The sequence below is a fragment of the Chlorocebus sabaeus genome, chromosome 15 (genome assembly GCF_047675955.1).
Source record: "Chlorocebus sabaeus isolate Y175 chromosome 15, mChlSab1.0.hap1, whole genome shotgun sequence".
Taxonomy (NCBI): Eukaryota; Metazoa; Chordata; class Mammalia; order Primates; family Cercopithecidae; genus Chlorocebus; species Chlorocebus sabaeus.
Genome location: NC_132918.1, coordinates 54,945,353 through 54,968,935, shown reverse-complemented (window position 1 = coordinate 54,968,935; position 23,583 = coordinate 54,945,353). Strand labels below are relative to the sequence as shown.

General features: G+C 38.5%; 1 protein-coding gene across 8 annotated transcripts in view; it reads left to right on the top strand.

The window, feature by feature from the left end:
* PPP2R3A (protein phosphatase 2 regulatory subunit B''alpha) overlaps positions 1-23,583 on the top strand; it is a 195,511-nt gene that overhangs the window by 57,237 nt on the left and 114,691 nt on the right. For 7 of the 8 annotated variants that reach the window (XM_008009046.3, XM_038002837.2, XM_038002838.2 and 4 more), the window contains one exon: positions 7,227-7,493. In XM_008009046.3, coding sequence (XP_008007237.1) covers positions 7,227-7,493 — 267 coding nt within the window. Of the gene's footprint in view, positions 1-3,461; positions 3,609-7,226; positions 7,494-23,583 lie in introns of those variants that run through there. The other variant, XM_008009049.3, reaches the window with a different exon arrangement.

Sequence of the window (23,583 nt, the reverse complement as noted above, 5' to 3'; positions counted from 1 at the left end):
TATATTAATACTTCCATTCAAACAGAAGTAAATAAGTAAAAAGCAAATAAACCAACTTCATGCTAGTCTTCCTCTGTCAATAACTCATTGCCACAGACCAGTTCTTTTCTAAGCCCTTTAGTAGTCCTGGTCTTTTTGCCTCTCTGAATTTTTTGGAAAACATTTTGATATATCAAAACTTACAGATTATTTCTTCATCAAAAGACATGAAGAAATATTTTCTTGCTTAAGAGTATAATAACAGGGCAGGCTTTTAACCACTGTTCTGACTTTGAAACTTAGCAGATTTATAGGAAGTCAATTAAATGAAAGTATTTCTTGTCCTTTGTTTGCTCCAAACCAACATTGTACTAGAAAGTGCAGTAAGAAAAAGAAGAGGCCACATCTTTATCATCTCTCTAGCTTCATATCCAGCAAAGTGTCTGGCATATACGTGATTATATATAAAAATATTTGCTGAGTAATTGAATGACTATAAAATTAAAATCTAAATTCTTATCCTCAAGAGTTTAGACACTACTGGAAAATAATGATCAAGTTATAAAATATTACAGTAGAAGCCCTTTTACCTGAACATGATTGAGTTTGATAGTAGGGAATCATAAACTATATGTGTGTGTGTACTATAAAATGTGTATAGAAACATTTGAACTCAGGCATTAATTTATTCTGATGTCTTTTGATACAGGGTCAAAGCCTTTTCTCTGAGAATGAGTCTCATACATAATTAGAGTTCTGTGACATATTTCTTTGATAAATCACACTCATAATATGTTTGTTGTCTGATTAGTGGTTTTAGTTTCTTTAGAGAGAGAACGTAATAGTAAAGCAGTTTGAATGTAGACACCTTCTAAACTTTAGTGAGTTTTCTCTTTCATCCCACCCTTGCCTAATTTTAACAGCAAAATCTTTTTAGTAGTTTACTTTTACTAAAACTTAGGGTTTTTTTACATTTTAGAACAACTTTTCTTTTCCACACTTATATTTTGTCAGTTCATGTAATTGAATTGAGTAGTTACTGTGAAAAGTACAACCAGCATAAACAGACTGAGGACAAATGCAGCTGACTCTTAGCACACAACCCAACTAGTAAGGTAAGAAATATGAGAGTGTAAGAGAAGCTATTAGCCACAAATCCATGTGTGATGGGCATTAGTTGCTCTGTTTCACAGGAGAAATGGAGAGCATTGGCTGAATAAGATAATATGTTAAGTGGAGGTCATTTGAGAGAGGTTATATAGTATTTCACTAAGTGCTGTATATATAAAGTTAAGAATTACAGTAAGGGGACTTAAGTAATCAGGAAGCCTTCATGAAATAGTTAAATTTTGAGTTGGATCTTGAAAGATGATTAGAATGTATAATTTGAGGAAAGGGAGCATTCTCAGGAAAGGAATGAACCTGCTCACCTAAAGCCACAGGTTGGTGTTGGGAAGGAGAGGAAATATAACTTAAAGTGTGGTTTAATAGAATAAGCATTAAATTGTAAGTCTAAAGGCCTAGTTGCATTCCTACATACCTTTTTGACATTTTATTTAGGAGATAAATAATGAGGGAGAAAAAGAGTATTCTAGTCGGGAATGTAAGGGAAAAATTTGGGAAATCCACCCGCCTCAAAGAATTAACATGGAAGCCCAGTGAGAGAGAAAATTGAGAAAATAAGGAAAGGCTCAGGATGAAGCATAAGACCAGTGAAGCATAAGACCAGTGGTTTTCAGTTGTAATCCTCTTTCAATCATAGTACATATCAAAAGCTTTCAGATAAAATTTGATGTGAACAGAAGACTCTGCCACTTAAAAGAAATTCTTTAAAACACAGCTTTAGACATATAAGCCTAATGTATACATTATAAAGAGTTGTCAATGTCTTGAAAAGAAATCAGTGGGAAAAAGCAGACTTAAATTTGTAGGAAACAGTGGAAAACCAAATAATTTAATTTCCACTAAATTAGACAAAGGTTCAGTAAAAGAGGGTTGTAAGCTGTTCTTTTGTTTGTTTGTTTTAATAATATTTGGTGTATATTTTCTAGACATGGGAAATGTTGATTGATGTGGTTGATTGAAAATAAATATTGAAATCTAAATATTAAATGTGAGAGAAAACAGTCAACCCTCTGTATCAATGGGTTCTGCATCTAGTTGGAAAATATTTGGGGGAAAAATATGGTTGCATTTGTATTGGATATGTATAGACTTTTTTTTTCTTGTCATTATTTCCTAAACAATGGAGTATAACAGCTATTTACTTAAGACTTGTATTAGGTATTACAAGTAATCTAGAGATGCTTTAAAGTATATGGGAGAATGTGAGTAGGTTGTATGCAAATATTACACGTTTTATATAAGAGACTTGAGCAGCCATGGATTTTGGTCCGTGGGGGGTCCTGGAACCAATCCCCCACAGTTACCAAAGGATGACTTTACTTTATGATTCACTTACAAATAACTATATGAGGCAGATATTTAATATATGATGAAATAATAGGTATTTTTAAAATCTTAACTGATTTCTTTAAAGCTTCTCAAAGGAAGAAATCTTACAAATTCAGTATGTACTGTGTCATTGCTGTTTGATCATCTTTTCTGTCCTTTTTGTTTTAGCCACATTTGACTTGCTTATATGTATCTGAAACTTATTTTCTATGGCATTCAGTTGTTCTACTTTCTTAACCAATACTTCTGAGAATGAATTTTCAGTATGTTCATAATCAGTTCAAGAAAATGTTTGATAACTAAGATAGTCTTTTTCTTTAAAAAATGTTAAATCTGAGATCAACAGATCTTTTTGTAAATTCCCATTTGAGAATGAAAGTTTCTGTTTTTCTTCTTATTTTGACTGGGAGAGATCTGGAGAGTTTTGGATATTTACTTTGCTTCGAATAAAAAATAAAAAACTATTCTTAAAATAATAGTTTCAAATTCAAAGTTCAGCATCCTGTTCTTTTTTTTTATAAAATATTAAAGAGAAAAAGCTGAAAATGTTCTACATGCTCTTTTTCTTCTAGTTTGAAAAGAAACTGCTTTATGTGGATTGACACCTCACATACTCTGAGTTTAAGAAGTTAGCATTATCTGAGAAGGTACTATTTTTAGGTCCAGCTGTAATGTTTCTAACTTTGGTACACAGAGTAGTGGGTGCTTCCTTTCCCAGAAGGCTCCATATTCTCAACATGTGCAGGTCAATTTGACATAAAGCTTCCAACAAGGAGCAACAGGCCCGTTGCAGGCTGTGTTTATAACTTGAAAATTATGAACAGGTATTGGGAGCCACAGACTGTATTTGGGAACCAGCTGCATGTCAGGACAAGCATAGATTGTGGTCCGTGGAGGCTGGGAGAGCACAATGCTTGAATTTCATTTCTTTGGGAGATAAGAAGAAAAAAATCTTCCTACCTGACAAGATTGACAACTTGCTAAATCTGATTATCTTCAGAAGTGTGCTGGACAGTTGCGAAGTAAACATTCACTTTTCAAAGATGATGATCAAGGAAACATCTCTACGAAGGGACCCGGATTTAAGGGGAGAGCTAGCTTTCCTGGCAAGGGGCTGTGATTTTGTTCTCCCTTCACGGTTTAAGAAGCGGCTGAAGTCATTTCAGCAGACACAGGTTTGAAATTTGGGTGTTTTTTTTTTTTTAAATATTTTTATTACTAATAAAACCATCCAGTGAACTAACTCACAAATAATTTTACAGCTCCCTTGTATCTTGATATTAGATCAAGGAATTAATGTGTGTCCTCTATTCAGCTATTTGCAGAAAGCTATTTGCAGAGGGATTCCAACAGGTTTAAAAATAGACCTTTTGGACCTGGAGTACAGTACTCACATTTTTCTCTTGTGGAGAAGGAATCCAGTTTTAGAGACAACAAATACAACTTAACGAACGTTTTACAATTTAGCTAGAAAATTACTGGAATTTTTAATAGAAATATCCTTGAGAAACTAGAATTTCTGTATTAAAAGCCTTGTTTGCACTTTGAATCAATAGATTATATATTAGCATGCATACACCTCTGTAACAAATGTTTGTTTAAGAAGTGTGTTAATCCTGGTAATCTTTTTTAAAAACAAGACATATTTGTCTATATAGACAATTGTGTATGTGTGTGTCGTAATGTATGTAGATAGCAAAGAATGGTGGTTACTTCTAGATTGTGAAAAAATGTCTTCCCTAAGCAGGCTGTGCAATTGAGTCGTTTCTGCCTATGATGAGTATTTTGCAGAGTCCCTACTTGCTTGCTTAAAATCTATGGCAGTGTTTCACCAAACACGTGCCTAACATTGACTACAATATAAATCAAGGACTGTACAAATGCTGGTCATCCAAAATCCGGCAAGAAACCATAGTTTTATGGTTATTCTGACCCAGAATAATCTCAAATTATTTGGGTAAATATGAAATTGCTTTTTTTGTAGGTCAAAAATGATCAAATATTGGAAATGCTACAGTGACGTAATAGCACAAGGAAACTATTCTGAATGAATATCTAAGTGATACTGTGTTTATAGCAAAGGACTGAAATGGAGAATTGAAATACTTTACCCAGCTAATTATATTCTAATGCTGCTCCTAGACTAGACTGAAACCACTGTATCCAAAGTGAGCAGATGCTAAACTTGCCAATAAATTTGGCAGAATTTATATTACTAGGTTTTCTTCCATAATGTTTGTAAACAACCAGTTTTATTCAGCTACTTTAAGGTTTAAATTATATGTCTCCTGTAGAACTCAATGGAAAGTAAATTGAGTACCCAAAAGCTCAAAATAAATGCATTATTTTAGTGTTATTTTCCTTTTAAATATTAACATCAGTTTTATTAAATACAGAATTGACCAGTGAATTAATAAATAGTTGCCTATCAGTGAATTGCTCTGTGTTAAGTACACTAAGAAAAGCAGAACAGAATATTTTATAATGAGATATTTTCCCATTCAAATAAAATCTTTGGCAGCCAGTGTTGAGTATCACTTATTTCTGTCAAAGCAAAAGCAGAGAGTTAACATTGAAGACCTTGCTCTAAACCTTTCCCACTAGTGTGTATTCATGAGACTCTCAGGTTTCATCCCTACTGGCACCAGTGGTCTTAATTCTATGGGCATAACTGCCGTAGATGTCACACCACAGAAAACATTGGTGATTGTACACCTGAACCTCACAAATCTCTTTCAGCATAGAATAATGGAAAGGAATGACACTAATATAAATGGTCTAGGTAAAGCCCCTGAAGAATTCTGTGCCTTACTTTAGAATTTTAAGAACACTCTGAACAATAATAATAACTTATTGACTTCTGGGACTATGTAATATTTACAGATTTAGCATTGAGGCAGAGAGAAATGTTGACTTAAAATGGATTGTCAATTTGTTAACTCAAAACTGGTTTATAAACTTCAAATTGCTTTACATATGTAAATGATTATTTTATTATTGAATCTGAAGGATTATGCCCAATTATGCTTCATCTAATTTTTTTGAGAATCTCATCCTTTGGTATTGTCATTCATTTTCTTACATGATAGATAGATCTCTGCCCAGCACTGTTCTGAACCTTTTACCTATATTACATCTTACAATTTCCTTTAATCTCACAACAGCCTTCTAAGAAGTAGACATTGTAATTTCTGTTTTATTATTGAAATTCTAAAAGGTTAAGTAACCATTTTGAGGTCACAGACTAGTAAGCCATCAGTGTTTTAAGCTTTTCATGTTTCATTGGCATCACTTCCCTTTGTTCTGTTTCTTCCTTGACTATTGCTTTATACGGGTAACATCCTGATAACTGTAGCAAAGGCATGGTGTGACAACTGGCCTTCATATCCCTAATAGCCTTAAATATATGGGCAGACTCCATTCTGTGTATTAATGTCAGATATTAATACAGGGAAATTGGGCTATTATGACAAAAATAGGAGATGTAACCGTTTTCATATATTTATATGAATAAATCTTATCTCTTTATAAAACTCATTTTTAAGGGTAGCTAAGATTTTTATACTGAAGTTTAAAATTATATTATAAACCTATATGTTAAGAAGAAATATGATAGATCTACTTCTTACAGATATATCATTGTTCAAACTTTAGAGATGGCATTAGGGTAATTTAAGGAAGAACATTTGAATAATACTTGGTGTTCATAATACCTATAAAATATATTTAGCTAGTCAACAGTTATATTCATCTTTCATACTTTATGTAACGTCTAATACAGTACCATGCTCATGAACCTTTATAGTCTGGCCATTAATTAAGAGTAGAAATTAGAACTATGAAAATTCTAATGGAATCGTTTTTGCTTTTTCTGATAAGAATCTCAGAAGTAAATTTAGTCTTTATTGGTAAGATAAATTTCTACCTGAATAATGGTGTACCTCCCCTCCCTTTTTCCTAAATCATGGGCAATCTCAGTTTCCTCATTGCCTCCCCGCCACTCTTTACTGACCTTTCTAATGTCTCTTTATAGTATGCCACCTCAAATCATTTTTTTAAAAGAAGAAGAATATAAACTAAATGAGTTATTAAACTGTAAAGGGAGTTTGGTTGTGATGAAATTAATGACCATGGTTTTTGCCTATTGGAGCAAACCACAAATAAGATAAATGTGTATCTTGCAGAAAATGGCGTGGCCCTAGTGGCAAATAAATCAGCCAGGTAGGGGACATTTCAGAATTAAAATGCTTTAATTTTCTTAACAGAGATTTTCTCAGCATCAGGGGCTGGCAGTGATTCTGCCTCAGCAAAGTCAAACTAGAGAAGGTAAAAAGAGCCCCTTCCCCAAATACTTTTTGGATATATGTATTTAAAAGGAACTTGTTTTTGCCTGTTGAAGGAGAGGTAAAAGTCACAGAAAGACCAAGAACTGTCTTCAGAAAGAATGTATTAATCCAGTTCCAACAGAGTGAGAATACACCTCGAGATTCTTAATATATCAACTAACATTGCTCTTTGATTCTTTTGAAATGTCTGCCAAATAGCTGATGGAGAAACCTATGTATTTTTTTAAACATAAATCTATGTAAACTTGAGTACTGGCAGATGTTAATTAATTAATTAATTTAGTGCAGATAAGCATTCCCTAGAAACATGCTTACCACCCTTTAGAGTACATGAAGTCCTTAATCTCTCCTGTCTCTGATTGTGGTTTCTTACATTGCTCGTGAGGATTTTCAGTAAATGAATGCTGTTTAAATTTTTTGTGTCTCATAATCTTATTTTTCTTTTAGATTCAAAATAAACCAGAAAAGAAACCTGGAACACCACTCCCACCTCCAGCCACCTCTCCAAGTAGTCCCCAACCTCTCTCCCCGGTTCCCCATGTGAATAATGTTGTGAATGCACCATTGTCCATAAACATTCCACGATTCTACTTCCCTGAAGGACTCCCAGATACCTGCAGTAATCATGAACAGACTCTAAGCAGAATTGAAACTGCTTTCATGGATATTGAAGATCAGAAAGCAGACATTTACGAAATGGGGAAAATTGCAAAGGTAATGTAACTACTAAATGATTTATAATCTCCCCTTCTCTAGAAACCCTGATCCCCCACTCTTCACTGCCTCTTTGCCCTGTTTTGAAGCATGCATGGAGTTGTTTTTTTTTTTTCTTCCATAGTGGTCTTCCATTTCAACTTCCTATTTAATATAAGAATCCCTTCCAAGACACCACCAATTCATAAATTCATTCTCTGCTTGAATGCTTTCAGACACTAAAAGCTCTACTTTGCCAGACAGCCTGGTCCATTGTTAAATACTTGATGGTTAGAAAATTTTTCCTTGTGCTGAATAGGAATCTGATTTTTAGTCCCACCCATTGATCATAACTGCCCTAATGCCAGACAAGGAAGCAGTAGGCCATCTCAATACAGTCATTTTAACCAGAAATAAATGGATTTGACAATAGGAAGCAAGTCTTTGGAACTTTCAAATATATCCAACTGCTTCTGAGTTAAAATCTTATCCCTCTAATATCAGGACTCCTCTGACTTGATTCTATGCCTCTGGCCAGAACAGTTAATACTTAGCATAGCCATCAGATTATATTTGATTATACCATTTCCCAATTTAGCAATATTCAGGAATTCCCACCCTCTATAGCAGTGCTTTGTTTTGTTTGGGCTTTATTTTTATTATGCATGAATATTGAAGAGTCAGGTCACACTTCAGGCTTTAACAGTAGTTTTAGACTGTGCTTCAAGAGGCAAAGGGGTTTAGTAGGCTAAGGGCTGCATGGAGGCAAGTAGGAAAACCTAAGAGCCCATGCACACTTCCACTGAGAAGGGTTCCCCTGCTTTCAGGAGTAATGTTAAAAAGTTGGAAAACTACCATTCTTCAGGATAAACCTCAAACTTCTCTTCCTGGCATTCCGTGGCTTCCACAGCCTGGCCCCAGAGTCTTTTTTTCCAAACCTGCCTAAAACTTTCCTGTATAATCATGACCCTCTTTATAGGCACACCTCTGCATTTGAGCTCTCAGAGTTCTCCCTCCAGAGTGGGCTTCCCCTCTTGCCAACCTCCTCAGCATCCACTTTGTTGAAGACCTATCTTCCATTGTGTATTATTGGAGAAGTCCCTGAACCCTCACTTATCATGCCCTGCCCTACCTCTGACCTCACAAAGCATTTGTCATTGCTATTAAATGACATGTAACTAGAGTGATTTTAAAGGAAATGAAAAGGAATTCTTTCTTCTCTTTCTTCATCCCTCCTTCTTAAAAATTGCTTGTTGATCCCCTAGATGCTTTTAATGAAAAACAAACTCATTCCAGAAATAAGAACTTATCTGTTTCCATTCCATTTTACTTGTGAGGGAACTGCAGTTCTACAAATACTTATCTGAAGTCACAGAGCTAGTTCATGCTGGGAGGCAAGTTGTCTAACTTCTAGCGTGGTGCTGTTTCTGCATATGTCATCTCCCTGGACATGTGGTAACAGTAACTAACTTCCAGTTAATAGCCGCACAAATATATTACAAGTTCTTTAAGGGCATTCAGGATTTTCTTACCCAATTCTTTTAGAGGTGGCTACTACATTAGATGACAGAACCCTGATGATAAAATTTCTGAATGGGCTGGAACTATGGCTGTAAGTCCAAAAGATAAAATTTAGCAAGAGTGAATGAAATTTGCATTTGGAGGTAATATGGTAACTACATAAATGCCAACAGGATGTTTCCTTTTTTTTTTTTTTTTTTTTTTTGAGACAGAGTTTCGCTCTTGTTGCCCAGGCTGGAGTGCAATGGCACTATCTTGGCACACCACAACCTCTGCCTCCCAGGTTCAAGTGATTCTCCTGCCTCAGCCTCCCGAGTAGCTGGAATTCCGCAGGCGTACACCACCACACCTGGCTAATTTTTGTATTTTTAGTAGAGATGGGGTTTCTCCATGTTGGTCAGGCTGATCTCGAACTTCCGACCTCAGGTGATCCACCCACCTCGACCTCCCAAAGTGCTGGGACACCAACAGGGTGTTTCTAACATGAGAGCAATTTGTGTGAAAGAGACAGAAGGTTTCATGGATTGCTTCAGGTAAGCAGACAAAGAGAAACTTTCCAGATTAGAGCATAGTAATTCCCTGGTACAGTGCTGAGGTCATCATGTCTGGAGAGCCGTTCTTCCTCTGAATATTCCCAACTGCTGACTGAGGAGCCCATTCTCCTGTGTCTTTGTACTGCTCTGTCTCCACATCCTTTATGGTCTGGCCTCCCATTCCTGTGCCATGGTAACCCTGCCTTGCTCTGTGGCTCAGGGCCCCGCTAGCACTCCACAGATTCAGTGAGAGGAGAGCAGAAAGCCTAAAGACTCCACAGTGCTCAAGGGAGGTGTCGAAAAGAATATAGTCAAGGCAGGGTAGAGGTCTCTGGAAGGTGGGGAGCCAGAGGAACGACTTTGCCATTTATGTGCAGTGAGAATCAGTCTGTATGTGGCATCAGAAAAAAATAGCAGTGTTGAAACTGACAGATAACATGGAGAAGTTTAAAAAGATAGAAAACTAATTTATTTAGCCATAGTAACCGTCGTTTACATAACAGTTTGCTTCTTATACCTAATAATCATGTGGTGCAATAGCGATTATACATATATATGTCTGATTAACTTGTTTGAATTATACTTAATTATAGCCCTAAATTCTATTCATGGGCACCAAGCCTTCTTGTTCATTGCTTTTAGATCTTAATTGTCAGCTCAGGTAGCAAAGTAAACTGCACATACCTTTAAAAAGTTAAAACCAATGTTGCATTTTTATAAAATGAGGATGCGTGGGCAGGCACAGTAACTCATGCCTATAATCCCAGGACTTTGGGAGGTTGAGGCAGGAGGATCGCTTGAGCCTGGGAGTTCAAGACCAGCCTGGGCAACATAGTGAGACCCCATCTCTACAGATAATAATTTTTAAAAATTACCTGGGTGTAGTGACATGTGCCTGTGGTCCTGGCTACTCAGGAGACTGAGGCAGGAGGATTGGAGACTGAGCCCAGGAGGCTGAGGCTGCAGTGAGCCATGATCACACCACCACCCTCCAGCCTGGTGACAGAGTGAGACCCTGTCTCAATAAAAAGTTGGGGGCGGGGATGTGTATATAATTACCTGGGAAGTTGAGGGGGATGCGTATATAATTACCTGAAAATATAATCATGTGTGTGTCAGTTTGTATTTTTTTTGCCTCTTTATTCTTAAAACCGTTTATTTAAAAGTTGATTTAATCATGCTTCCAGTTAGCTAATTCTCTTTTTTTCTAATGTTATATCCATGGTTTGTTGGGAAACAGGTGGTGTTTGGTTACATGAGTAACTTATTTAGTCGTGATTTGTGAGATTGTGTGCACCCATCACCCAGGCAGTATACCATGCACCCTATTTGTAGTGTTTTATCCCTCACCCCTTCCTACCCTTTCCCCCTTAGTCCCCAAGGTCCATTGTGTCATTCTTATGCCTTTGCATCCTCATAGCTTCACTCCCACTTTTGAGTGAGAACATATGATGTTTGGTTTTCCATTCCTGAGTTACTCCACATGAAATAGTCTCCAGTCTCATCCTGGTCACTGTGAATGCCATTAATTCATTCCTTTTTATGGCTGAGTAGTATTCCATCGTATACACACACACACACACACACACACACACACACACACAGAGCACAGTTTGTATATCCATTTGTTGATTGATGAGCATTGGGTTGGTTCCATGTTTTTGCAATTGCGAATTGTGCTGCTATAAACATACATGTACAAATATCTTTTTTTACAGTGACTTCTTTTCCTCTGAGTAGATACCCAGTAGTGGGATTGCTGGATCAAATGGTAGTTCTACTTTTAGTTCTTTAAAGAATCTCCACACTATTTTCCGTTGTGGTTGTACTAGTTTACATTCCCACCAGCAGTGTGGAAGTGTTCCCTCTTCACTGCAGCCGTGCCAACATCTACTGGTTTTTTTGTTTGGTTTTGGGTTTTTTGTTTTGTTTTGTTTTGTTTTGCAGGGGTAAGGTGGTATCGCATTGTGGTTTTGATTTGCGTTTCCCTGATCATTAGTGACATTGAGCATTTTTTATATGTTTGTTGGCCATTTGTGTATCTTCTTTTGAGAATTGTCTATTCATGTCATTAGCCCACTTTTTGATGGGATTTTTTTTTCTTGTTGATATGAGTTCATTGTAGATTCTGGATATTAGTCCTTTGTCAGATGTATAGATCGTGAAGACTTTTTCCCACTCTGTGGGTTGTCTGTTTACTTGCTGACTGTTCCTTTCACCGTGCAAAACCTCTTTAAGTCCTAGCAATTTATCTTTGTTTTTATTACATTTGCTTTTGGGTTCTTCGTCATGAAATCTTTGTCCAAGCCAATGTCTAGAAGGGTTTTCCCAGTGTTATCTTCTAGAATTTTTATAGTTTCAGGTCTTAGATTTAAGTCCTTAATCCATCTTGAGTTGATTTTTGTAAAAGGTGACAGATGAGGATCCAGTTTCATTCTCCTACATGTGACTAGCTGATTATCCCAGCACCATTTGTTGAAAAAGGTATGCTTTCCCTACTTTGTGTTTTTGTTTACTTTGTCAAAGATCAGTTGGCTGTATTTGGCTTTATCTCTGGGTTCTCTATTCTTTTCCACTGTCTATGTGCCTATTTTTGTAACAGTACCATGCTGTTTTGATGACTGTGGTTTATAGTATAGTTTGAAATCAGGTAATGTGATGCCTCCAGATTTATTCTTTTTTCCTAGTCTTGCATTGGCCATGCGGGCTCTTTTTTGGTTCCATATGAATTTTAGAATAGTTTTTTTCTAATTCTGTGAAGAACGTTGGTGGTATTTGGATAGGAATTGTGATGGGAATTGCATTGAGTCTGTAGATTGCTTTTGGCAGAATGGTCATTTTCACAATATTGATTCTACCCATCCATGAGCATGGTATGTGTTTCCATTTGTTTGTGTCATCTGTGATTTCTTTCAGCAGTGGTTTGTAGTTTTCCTTGTAGAGCTCTTTCACCCCCTTGGTTAGGTGTATTGCTAAGTATGTTTTGTTTGTTTGTTTGTTGTTTTTTTTGCAGCTGTTGTAAAAGGGATCGAGCTTTTGATTTGATACTCAGCTTGTTCACTGTTGTTGTATAGAAGAGCTACTGATTTGTGTACATTAATTGTGTATTTGAAAACTTTGCTGAATTATTTTATCAGTTTCAGGAGTTTTCTGGAGGAGTTTTTAGGATCTTCTGGGTAAATAATCATATCATCAGCAAACAGCAAGAAATTGACTTCCTCTTTATTTTTGTTTTGTTGTTGTTGTTGTTGTTGTTTTATTTTTGAGACAGAGTCTTGCCCAGGCTGGAGTGCAGTGGCTCGATCTCGGCTCACTGCAAACTACAAGCTCCGCCTCCCGGGTTCGCGCCATCTCCTGCCTCCGCCTCCCGAGTAGCTGGGACTACAGGCGGCTGCCACCATGCCGGCTAATCTTTTGTATTTTTGGTAGAGACAGGGTTTCACCGTGTTAGCCAGGATGGTCTCGATCTCCTGACCTCATGATCCACCTGCCTCAGCCTCCCAAAGTGCTGGGATTACAGGCGTGAACCACCATGCCCAGCCAACTTCCTCTTTATTGATATGGGTGCCCTTTATTTCTTTTTCTTGATTGCTCTGACTAGGACTTCATAAAGGGATGCTGGATTTTGTCAAATGCTTTTTCTCCATTTATCGAGATGATCATGTGATTTTGGTTTTTAATTCTGTTTATGTGGTGTATCACATTTATCGACTTGCATATGTTAAGCTATCCCTGCATCCCTGTTATGAAACCCACTTGATCATGGTGGATTATCTTTTTGATATGTTGTTAGATTCAGTTAGCTAGTATTTAGTTAAGGATTTTAGCATCTATGTTCATCAGGGATATTGGTCTGTAGGTTTTGTTTGTTTGGTTGGTTGCTTGGTTATATCCTTTCCTGGTTTTGATATTAGGGTGATGCCGGCTTCATAGAATGAATTAGGGAGGGTTCCCTGTTTCTCTGTCTTGTGGAATAGTGTCAATAGGATTGGTACCAATTCTTCTTTGAATATCTGGTAGAATTCTGCTGTGAATCCGTCTGTCCTGGACTTCTTTTTGTTGGTAATTTTTAAGTTACCATTTCAGCATCACTGCGCATTACTGGTCTGTTACGGTATCTAATTCTTCCTGATTTAAGCTAGAAGGGTTGTATCTTTCCAGGAATTTATCCATGTCTTCTAGGTTTTCTAGTTTATGTGCATAAAGGTGTTCATAGTAACCTTGAATGATCTTTTGTATTTCTGTGGTATCAGTTGTAATATCTCCTGTTTTGTTTCTTATTGAGATTACTTGGATTTTCTCTCTTCTTTTCTTGATTAATCTTGCTAATGGTCTATCAATTTTATTTATCTTTTCAAAGAACTAGCTTTTTGTTTCATTTATCTTTTCTATTATTTTTTTCTTTTGTATTATTTTTTTCAATCTCATTTAGTTCTGCTCCGATCCTGGTCATTTCCTTCCTTCTGCTGGGTTTGGATTTGGTTTCTTCCGTTCTTGTTTCTCTAATTCCTTGAGGTGTGACCTAGGATTGTCTGTTTGTGCTCTTTCAGGCCTTTTTTTTTTTTTTTTTTTTTGAGACAGAATCTCTCTCTGTCACCAGGCGGGAGTGCAGTGGCGCGATCTTGGCTCACTGCAGCCGCCACCTCCTGGGTTCAAGTGATTCTCCTGCGTCAGCCTCCTGAGTAGCTGGGACTACAGGTGCGCACAACCACACCCAGCTAATTTTTGTATTTTTTAATAGAGACGGGGTTTCATCATGTTGGCCAGGATGGTCTCGATCTCTTGACCTCATGATCCGCCCACCTCAGCCTCCCGAAGTGCTGGGATGATGGGTGTGAGCCACTGCACCCAGCCCAGACTTTTTGATGTAGGCATTTAGGGCTATGAACTTTTCTCTTAGCATTGCCTTTGCTGTGTGCCAGAGGGTTTGATAGGTTGTGTCACTGTTGTCATTCAGTTTGAATAATTTTTTAAATTTCCATCTTGATTTCATTTTTGACCCAGTGATCATTCAGGAGCAAGTTATCTAATTTCCGTGTATTTGCATGGTTTTGAGGCTTCCTTTTGGAGTTGATTTCAGGTTTTATTCCACTGTGGTCTGAGAGAGTGCTTGATATAATTTCAGTTTTCTTAAATGTATTGAGGCTCGTTTTGTGGCCTCTTCTGTGGTCTATCTTGGAGAAAGTTCCATGCGCTGTTGAATAGAATGCATATTCTGCAGTTGTTGGATGGAATGTTCTGTATATATCTATTAAGTCCATTTGTTCCAGGGTATAGTTTAAATCTATTGTTTCTTTATTGACTTTCTGTCTTGATGACATGTCTAGTGCTGTCAGTGGAGTATTGAAGTCCCCCACTCTTGTTGTGTTACTGTCTATCTCATTTGTTAGGTCTATTAGTAATTGTTTTATAAACTTGGGAGCTCCAGTGTTAGTGCATATGTGTTTAGGATTGTGATATTTTCCTGTTGGAAAAGGCCTTTTATCATTATATAATGTTCCTGTTTGTGTTTTTTAATTGTTGTTGCTTTAAAGTTTGTTTTATCTGTTATATGAATAGCTACCCCTGCTCGCTTTTGGTGTCCATTTGCCTGAAATGTCTTTTTCCACCCTTAAGTTTGTGCAAGTCCTTATGTGTTAGGTGAGTCTCTTGAAGGCAGCAGATAATTGGTTGGTGAATTCTTATCAATTCTACAATTCTTTATCTTTTAAGTGGAGCATTTAGACCATTTATATTCAGTGTTAATATTGAGATATGAGGTACTATTCCATTCATCTTGCTGTTTGTTTCCTGTTTTTAAAAACCTTGGTTTTTTTATTTTGTTTTTTAAATTGCATTTTTGTTTTATAGGTCCTCTGGGATTTATGCTTTAAAGAGGTTCTGTGTTGATGTGTTTCCAGGATTTGTTTCAAGATTTGGAGCTCCTTTTAGCAGTTCTTGTAGTGGTGGCTTGGTAGTGGCAAATTCTCTCAGCATTTCTTTTTCTGAAAAAGACTCTTTTCTTCATATACGAAGTTTAGTTTCGCTGGATACAAAATTATTGGCTTTTTTTTTTTTTTATAACTGATAATTGTTTTGTTTGAGGAGGCTGAAGATAGGGCCGTAGTTCCTTCTAGCTTGTAGGGTTCTGCTGAGAAATCTGCTATTAACCTGGTAGATTTTCCTTTATAGGTTACCTGGTACTTTTGTGTCACCACTCTGAAGATTCTTTCCTTTATCTTAACTTTAGATTACCTGATGACAGTGTGCCTAGGCAGTGATCTTTTTGTGATTAATTTCCCAGGTATTCTTTGTGCCTTTTTTTTTTTTTTTTTTTTTTTTTTTTAATTTATTTATTATTATTAAACTTCAAGTTGTAGGGTACATGTGCACAACGTGCAGGTTTGCTACATATGTATACTTGTGCCATGTTGGTGTGCTGCACCCATCAACTCGTCATTTACATCAGGTATAACTCCCAATGCAGTCCCTCCCCCCTCCCCCCTCCCCATGATAGGCCCCGGTGTGTGATGTTCCCCTTCCCGAGTCCAAGTGATCTCATTGTTCAGTTCCCGCCTATGAGTGAGAACATGCGGTGTTTGGTTTTCTGTTCTTGTGATAGTTTGCTGAGAATGATGGTTTCCAGCTGCATCCATGTCCCTACAAAGGACACAAACTCATCCTTTTTTATGGCTGCATAGTATTCCATGGTGTATATGTGCCACATTTTCTTAATCCAATCTGTCACTGATGGACATTTGGGTTGATTCCAAGTCTTTGCTATTGTGAATAGTGCTGCAATAAACATACGTGTGCATGTGTCTTTATAGCAGCATAATTTATAATCCTTTGGGTATATACCCAGTAATGGGATGGCTGGGTCATATGGTACATCTAGTTCTAGATCCTTGAGGAATCGCCATACTGTTTTCCATAATGGTTGAACTAGTTTACACTCCCACCAACAGTGTAAAAGTGTTCCTATTTCTCCACATCCTCTCCAGCACCTGTTGTTTCCTGACTTTTGAATGATCGCCATTCTAACTGGTGTGAGATGGTATCTCATTGTGGTTTTGATTTGCATTTCTCTGATGGCCAGTGATGATGAGCATTTTTTCATGTGTCTGTTGGCTGTATGAATGTCTTCTTTTGAGAAATGTCTGTTCATATCCTTTGCCCATTTTTGGATGGGGTTGTTTGTTTTTTTCTTGTAAATTTGTTTGAGTTCTTTGTAGGTTCTGGATATTAGCCCTTTGTCAGATGAGTAGATTGCAAAAATTTTCTCCCATTCTGTAGGTTGCCTGCTCACTCTGATGGTAGTTTCTTTTGCTGTGCAGAAGCTCTTTAGTTTGATGAGATCCCATTTGTCAATTTTGGCTTTTGCTGCCGTTGCTTTTGGTGTTTTAGACATGAAGTCTTTGCCCATGCCTATGTCCTGAATGGTACTACCTAGGTTTTCCTCTAGGATTTTTATGGTATTAGGTCTAACATTTAAGTCTCTAATCCATCTTGAATTAATTTTCGTATAAGGAGTAAGGAAAGGATCCAGTTTCAGCTTTCTACTTATGGCTAGCCAGTTTTCTCAGCACCATTTATTAAATAGGGAATCCTTTCCCCATTTCTTGTTTCTCTCAGGTTTGTCAAAGATCAGATGGCTGTAGATGTGTGGTATTATTTCTGAGGACTCTGTTCTGTTCCATTGGTCTATATCTCTGTTTTGGTACCAGTACCATGCTGTTTTGGTTACTGTAGCCTTGTAGTATAGTTTGAAGTCAGGTAGCGTGATGCCTCCAGCTTTGTTCTTTTGACTTAGGATTGTCTTGGAGATGCGGGCTCTTTTTGGTTCCATATGAACTTTAAAGCAGTTTTTTCCAATTCTGTGAAGAAGCTCATTGGTAGCTTGATGGGGATGGCATTGAATCTATAAATTACCTTGGGCAGTATGGCCATTTTGACGATATTGATTCTTCCTATCCATGAGCATGGTATGTTCTTCCATTTGTTTGTGTCCTCTTTGATTTCACTGAGCAGTGGTTTGTAGTTCTCCTTGAAGAGGTCCTTTACATCCCTTGTAAGTTGGATTCCTAGGTATTTTATTCTCTTTGAAGCAATTGTGAATGGAAGTTCATTCCTGATTTGGCTCTCTGTTTGACTGTCACTGGTGTATAAGAATGCTTGTGATTTTTGCACATTAATTTTGTATCCTGAGACTTTGCTGAAGTTGCTGATCAGCTTAAGGAGATTTTGGGCTGAGACAATGGGGTTTTCTAAATATACAATCATGTCGTCTGCAAACAGGGACAATTTGACTTCTTCTTTTCCTAACTGAATCCCCTTGATTTCTTTCTCTTGCCTGATTGCCCTAGCCAGAACTTCCAACACTATGTTGAATAGGAGTGGTGAGAGAGGGCATCCCTGTCTTGTGCCAGTTTTCAAAGGGAATTTTTCCAGTTTTTGCCCATTCAGTATGATATTGGCTGTGGGTTTGTCATAAATAGCTCTTATTATTTTGAGGTACGTTCCATCAATACCGAATTTATTGAGCGTTTTTAGCATGAAGGGCTGTTGAATTTTGTCAAAAGCCTTTTCTGCATCTATTGAGATAATGATGTGGTTCTTGTCTTTGGTTCTGTTTATATGCTGGATTATGTTTATTGATTTGCGAATGTTGAACCAGCCTTGCATCCCAGGGATGAAGCCCACTTGATCATGGTGGATAAGCTTTTTGATGTGCTGCTGAATCCGGTTTGCCAGTATTTTATTGAGGATTTTTGCATCGATGTTCATCAGGGATATTGGTCTAAAATTCTCTTTTTTTGTTGTGTCTCTGCCAGGCTTTGGTATCAGGATGATGTTGGCCTCATAAAATGAGTTAGGGAGGATTCCCTCTTTTTCTATTCATTGGAATAGTTTCAGAAGGAATGGTACCAGCTCCTCCTTGTACCTCTGGTAGAATTCAGCTGTGAATCCATCTGGTCCTGGACTTTTTTTGGTTGGTAGGTTATTAATTATTGCCTCAATTTCAGAGCCTACTATTGGTCTATTCAGGGATTCAACTTCTTCCTGGTTTAGTCTTGGAAGAGTGTAAGTGTCCAGGAAATTATCCATTTCTTCTAGATTTTCCAGTTTATTTGCGTAGAGGTGTTTATAGTATTCTCTGATGGTAGTTTGTATTTCTGTGGGGTCGGTGGTGATATCCCCTTTATCATTTTTAATTGCGTCGATTTGATTCTTCTCTCTTTTCTTCTTTATTAGTCTTGCTAGTGGTCTGTCAATTTTGTTGATCTTTTCAAAAAACCAACTCCTGGATTCATTGATTTTTTGGAGGGTTTTTTGTGTCTCTATCTCCTTCAGTTCTGCTCTGATCTTAGTTATTTCTTGCCTTCTGCTAGCTTTCGAATGTGTTTGCTCTTGCTTCTCTAGTTCTTTTAATTGCGATGTTAGAGTGTCAATTTTAGATCTTTCCTGCTTTCTCTTGTGGGCATTTAGTGCTATAAATTTCCCTCTACACACTGCTTTAAATGTGTCCCAGAGATTCTGGTATGTTGTATCTTTGTTCTCATTGGTTTCAAAGAACATCTTTATTTCTGCCTTCATTTCGTTATGGACCCAGTAGTCATTCAGGAGCAGGTTGTTCAGTTTCCATGTAGTTGAGCGGTTTTGATTGAGTTTCTTAGTCCTGAGTTCTAATTTGATTGCACTGTGGTCTGAGAGACAGTTTGTTATAATTTCTGTTCTTGTACATTTGCTGAGGAGTGCTTTACTTCCAATTACGTGGTCAATTTTGGAGTAAGTACGACGTGGTGCTGAGAAGAATGTATATTCTGTTGATTTGGGGTGGAGAGTTCTATAGATGTCTATTAGGTCTGCTTGCTGCAGAGATGAGTTCAATTCCTGGATATCCTTGTTAACTTTCTGTCTCGTTGATCTGTCTAATGTTGACAGTGGAGTGTTGAAGTCTCCCATTATTATTGTATGGGAGTCTAAGTCTCTTTGTAAGTCTCTAAGGACTTGCTTTATGAATCTGGGTGCTCCTGTATTGGGTGCATATATATTTAGGATAGTTAGCTCTTCCTGTTGAATTGATCCCTTTACCATTATATAATGGCCTTCTTTGTCTCTTTTGATCTTTGATGGTTTAAAGTCTGTTTTATCAGAGACTAGTATTGCAACCCCCGCTTTTTTGTGTTCTCCATTTGCTTGGTAAATCTTCCTCCATCCCTTTATTTTGAGCCTATGTATGTCTCTGCGTGTGAGATGGGTCTCCTGAATACAGCAGACTGATGGGTCTTAACTCTTTATCCAGTTTGCCAGTCTGTGTCTTTTAATTGGAGCATTTAGTCCATTTACATTTAAGGTTAAGATTGTTATGTGTGAACTTGATCCTGCCATTATGATATTAACTGGTTATTTTGCTCGTTAGTTGATGCAGTTTCTTCCTAGCCTTGATGGTCTTTACATTTTGGCATGTTTTTGCAATGGCTGGTACCGGTTGTTCCTTTCCATGTTTAGTGCTTCCTTCAGGGTCTCTTGTAAGGCAGGCCTAGTGGTGACAAAATCTCTAAGCATTTGCTTATCTGTAAAGGATTTTATTTCTCCTTCACTTATGAAACTTAGTTTGGCTGGATATAAAATTCTGGGTTTAAAATTCTTTTCTTTAAGAATGTTGAATATTGGCCCCCACTCTCTTCTGGCTTGAAGAGTTTCTGCCGAGAGATCTGCTGTTAGTCTGATGGGCTTCCCTTTGTGGGTAACCCGACCTTTCTCTCTGGCTGCCCTTAAGATTTTTTCCTTCATTTCAACTTTGGTGAATCTGGCAATTATGTGTCTTGGAGTTGCTCTTCTCGAGGAGTATCTTTGTGGCGTTCTCTGTATTTCCTGGATTTGAATGTTGGCCTGCCCTACTAGGTTGGGGAAGTTCTCCTGGATGATAACCTGAAGAGTGTTTTCCAACTTGGTTCCATTTTCCCCCTCACTTTCAGGCACCCCAATCAGACGTAGATTTGGTCTTTTTACATAATCCCATACTTCTTGCAGGCTTTGTTCATTTCTTTTTCTTCTTTTTTCTTTTGGTTTCTCTTCTCGCTTCATTTCATTCATTTGATCCTCCATCGCTGACATTCTTTCTTCCAGTTGATCGAGACGGTTACTGAAGCTTGTGCATTTGTCACGTATTTCTCGTGCCATGGTTTTCGTCTCTTTCATTTCGTTTGTGAGCTTCTCTGCATTAATTACTCTAGCCATCAATTCTTCCACTTTTTTTTCAAGATTTTTAGTTTCTTTGCACTGGGTACGTAATTCCTCCTTTAGCTCTGAGAAATTTGATGGACTGAAGCCTTCTTCTCTCATCTCGTTGAAGTCATTCTCTGTCCAGCTTTGATCCGTTGCTGGCGATGAGCTGCGCTCCTTTGCCGGGGGAGATGCGCTCTTATTTTTTGAATTTCCAGCTTTTCTGCCCTGCTTTTTCCCCATCTTTGTGGTTTTATCTGCCTCTGGTCTTTGATGATGGTGATGTACTGATGGGGTTTTGGTGTAGGTGTCCTTCCTGTTTGATAGCTTTCCTTCTAACAGTCAGGATCCTCAGCTGTAGGTTGTAGCTGTAGGAGATTGCTTGAGGTCCACTCCAGACCCTGTTTGCCTGGGTATCAGCAGCAGAGGCTGCAGAAGATAGAATATTTCTGAACAGCGAGTGTACCTGTCTGATTTTTGCTTTGGAATCTTCCTCTCAGGGGTGTACTCCACCCTGTGAGGTGTGGGGTGTCAGACTGCCCCTAGTGGGGGATGTCTCCCAGTTAGGCTACTCAGGGGTCAGGGACCCACTTGAGCAGGGAGTCTGTCCCTTCTCAGATCTCAACCTCCGTGTTGGGAGATCCACTGCTCTCTTCAAAGCTGTCAGACAGAGTCGTTTGCGTCTGCAGAGCTGCTGCGTTTGTTATTATTTACTGTGCCCTGTCCCCAGAGGTGGAGTCTACAGAGACAGGCAGGTTTCCTTGAGCTGTTGTGAGCTCCACCCAGTTCGAGCTTCCCAGCAGCTTTGTTTACCTACTTAAGCCTCAGCAATGGCGGGTGCCCCTCCCCCAGCCTCGCTGCTGCCTTGCCGGTAGATCACAGACTGCTGTGCTAGCAATGAGGGAGGCTCCGTGGGTGTGGGACACTCCCGGCCAGGTGTGGGATATGATCTCCTGGTGTGCCTGTCTGCTTAAAGCGCAGTATTGGGGTGGGAGTTACCCGATTTTCCAGGTGTTGTGTGTCTCAGTTCCCCTGGCTAGGAAAAGGGATTCCCTTCCCCCTTGCACTTTCCAGGTGAGGCAATGCCTCGCCCTGCTTCAGCTCTCGCTGGTCGGGCTGCAGCAGCTGACCAGCACCGATCGTCTGGCACTCCCCAGTGAGATGAACCCAGTACCTCAGTTGAAAATGCAGAAATCGCCGGTCTTCTGTGTCGCTCGCGCTGGGAGTTGGAGACTGGAGCTGTTCCTATTCGGCCATCTTGCTCCGCCCTCTTTGTGCTTCTTGTATTTGGATGTCTAGGTCTCTAGTGAGGCCAGGGAAGTTTTCCTCAATTATTCTCCCAAGTATGTTTTCCAAACTTAGATTTCTCTTCTTCCTCAGGAACACCAGTCAATCTTAGATTTGGTCATTTAACATAATCCTTGACTCCTTGAAGGCTTTGTTCATATTTTCTTTATTTCTTTGTCTTTGTTGGATTGGGTTAATTTGAAGACCTTGTCTTTGAGCTCTGAATTTCTTTCTTCTGCTTGTTCAGTTCTATTGCTGAGACTTTCCAGAGCATTTTGCATTTCTGTAACTGTGTCCATTGTTTCCTGAAGTTTTGGTTGTTTTTTATTTATGCTGTTTCCTTGAATATTTCTCCCTTCACTTTTATCGTTTTTTGGATTTCCTTACATTGGGCTTCGCCTTTCTCTGGTGCCTCCCTGATAAGCTTAATAACTAACCTCCTAAATTCTTTTTCAGGTAAATCAGGGATTTCTTCTTGGTTTGGGTCCATTGCTGGTGAACTAGTGTGATTTTTGGGGGTATTAAAGAACCTTGTTTTGTCATATAACCAGAGTTGGTTTTCTGGTTCCTTCTCATATGGGTAGGCTCTGTCAGAGGGAAGGTCTAGGACTGAAGGCTGTTGGTCAGATTCGTTTGTCCCATGGGGTGTTCCCTTGATGTAGTACTCTCCCCCTTTTCCTATGGATGTGGCTTCCTGAGAGCCAAGATGTAGTGATTGTTATCTCTCTTCTGGATCTAGCCACCCAGCAAGTCCAGGCTCTGGGCTGGTACTGGGGGTTGTCTGCACAGCGTCCTGTGATGTGAACCCTCTGTGGGTCTCTCAGCCGTGGATACCAGCACAGTATTTGGAGTGTCTCTTGGGTCCTGCAGGAGCAGTCTGCTTCCTTCAGGGGGTCTGTGGGTCCTCTCAGGTTTCCTGATTTATTCCTGCAGTAGTTCTGGAGCAAAAATTCACAATGCAATCTTCCACACACTGCTCTCTCTGTCCCAAGTTGGAGCTGCAGTCTAGTCCTGCGTCCGGTCCACCATGATCGCCTCAGTCCTCAGAGACTTTTGTTACTCCTAATTGTCTTTTAATTTAGCTTTTACTTGGCTATTGCAGTCTGTTAGTACTCACTAAGTCATCCTTATTTTCAACAGTTCTTTACTATGCATGCAAATCTTTTTTGGTACCAGGCAGTGAGCTCTGTGTCTCCAGCACTTACTGTTCATATTCTTATGATAGGTTAGCATAGGAAAAGGAGAAGAGAGGCAACCTTTAAGGAGTAAGGAGGAGAGAGTTTGTTAGAGCAATAAATGAATGTTCTTATGGATTCTTGTAGTTTATAAAGTTATTTGGAAGACCAGCTTGAGTTTGCCGCCTACTCTTAGTGGCACTCAAGTGTAGCTATAAAGACTGGGATCTGTTTTTAAGTGCCTAGAAAACTCTGTGTTTATGAAATCTGCATCTGTTGGTGAAGTTTAGCTCATTCATCTTAGACCTCAAACAGCCCTGAAGAACTTAATGCTCACATCTGGTTAAATTCTCAGTGTGTAGTTTGTACGTTTTTCCACAGCTTTAA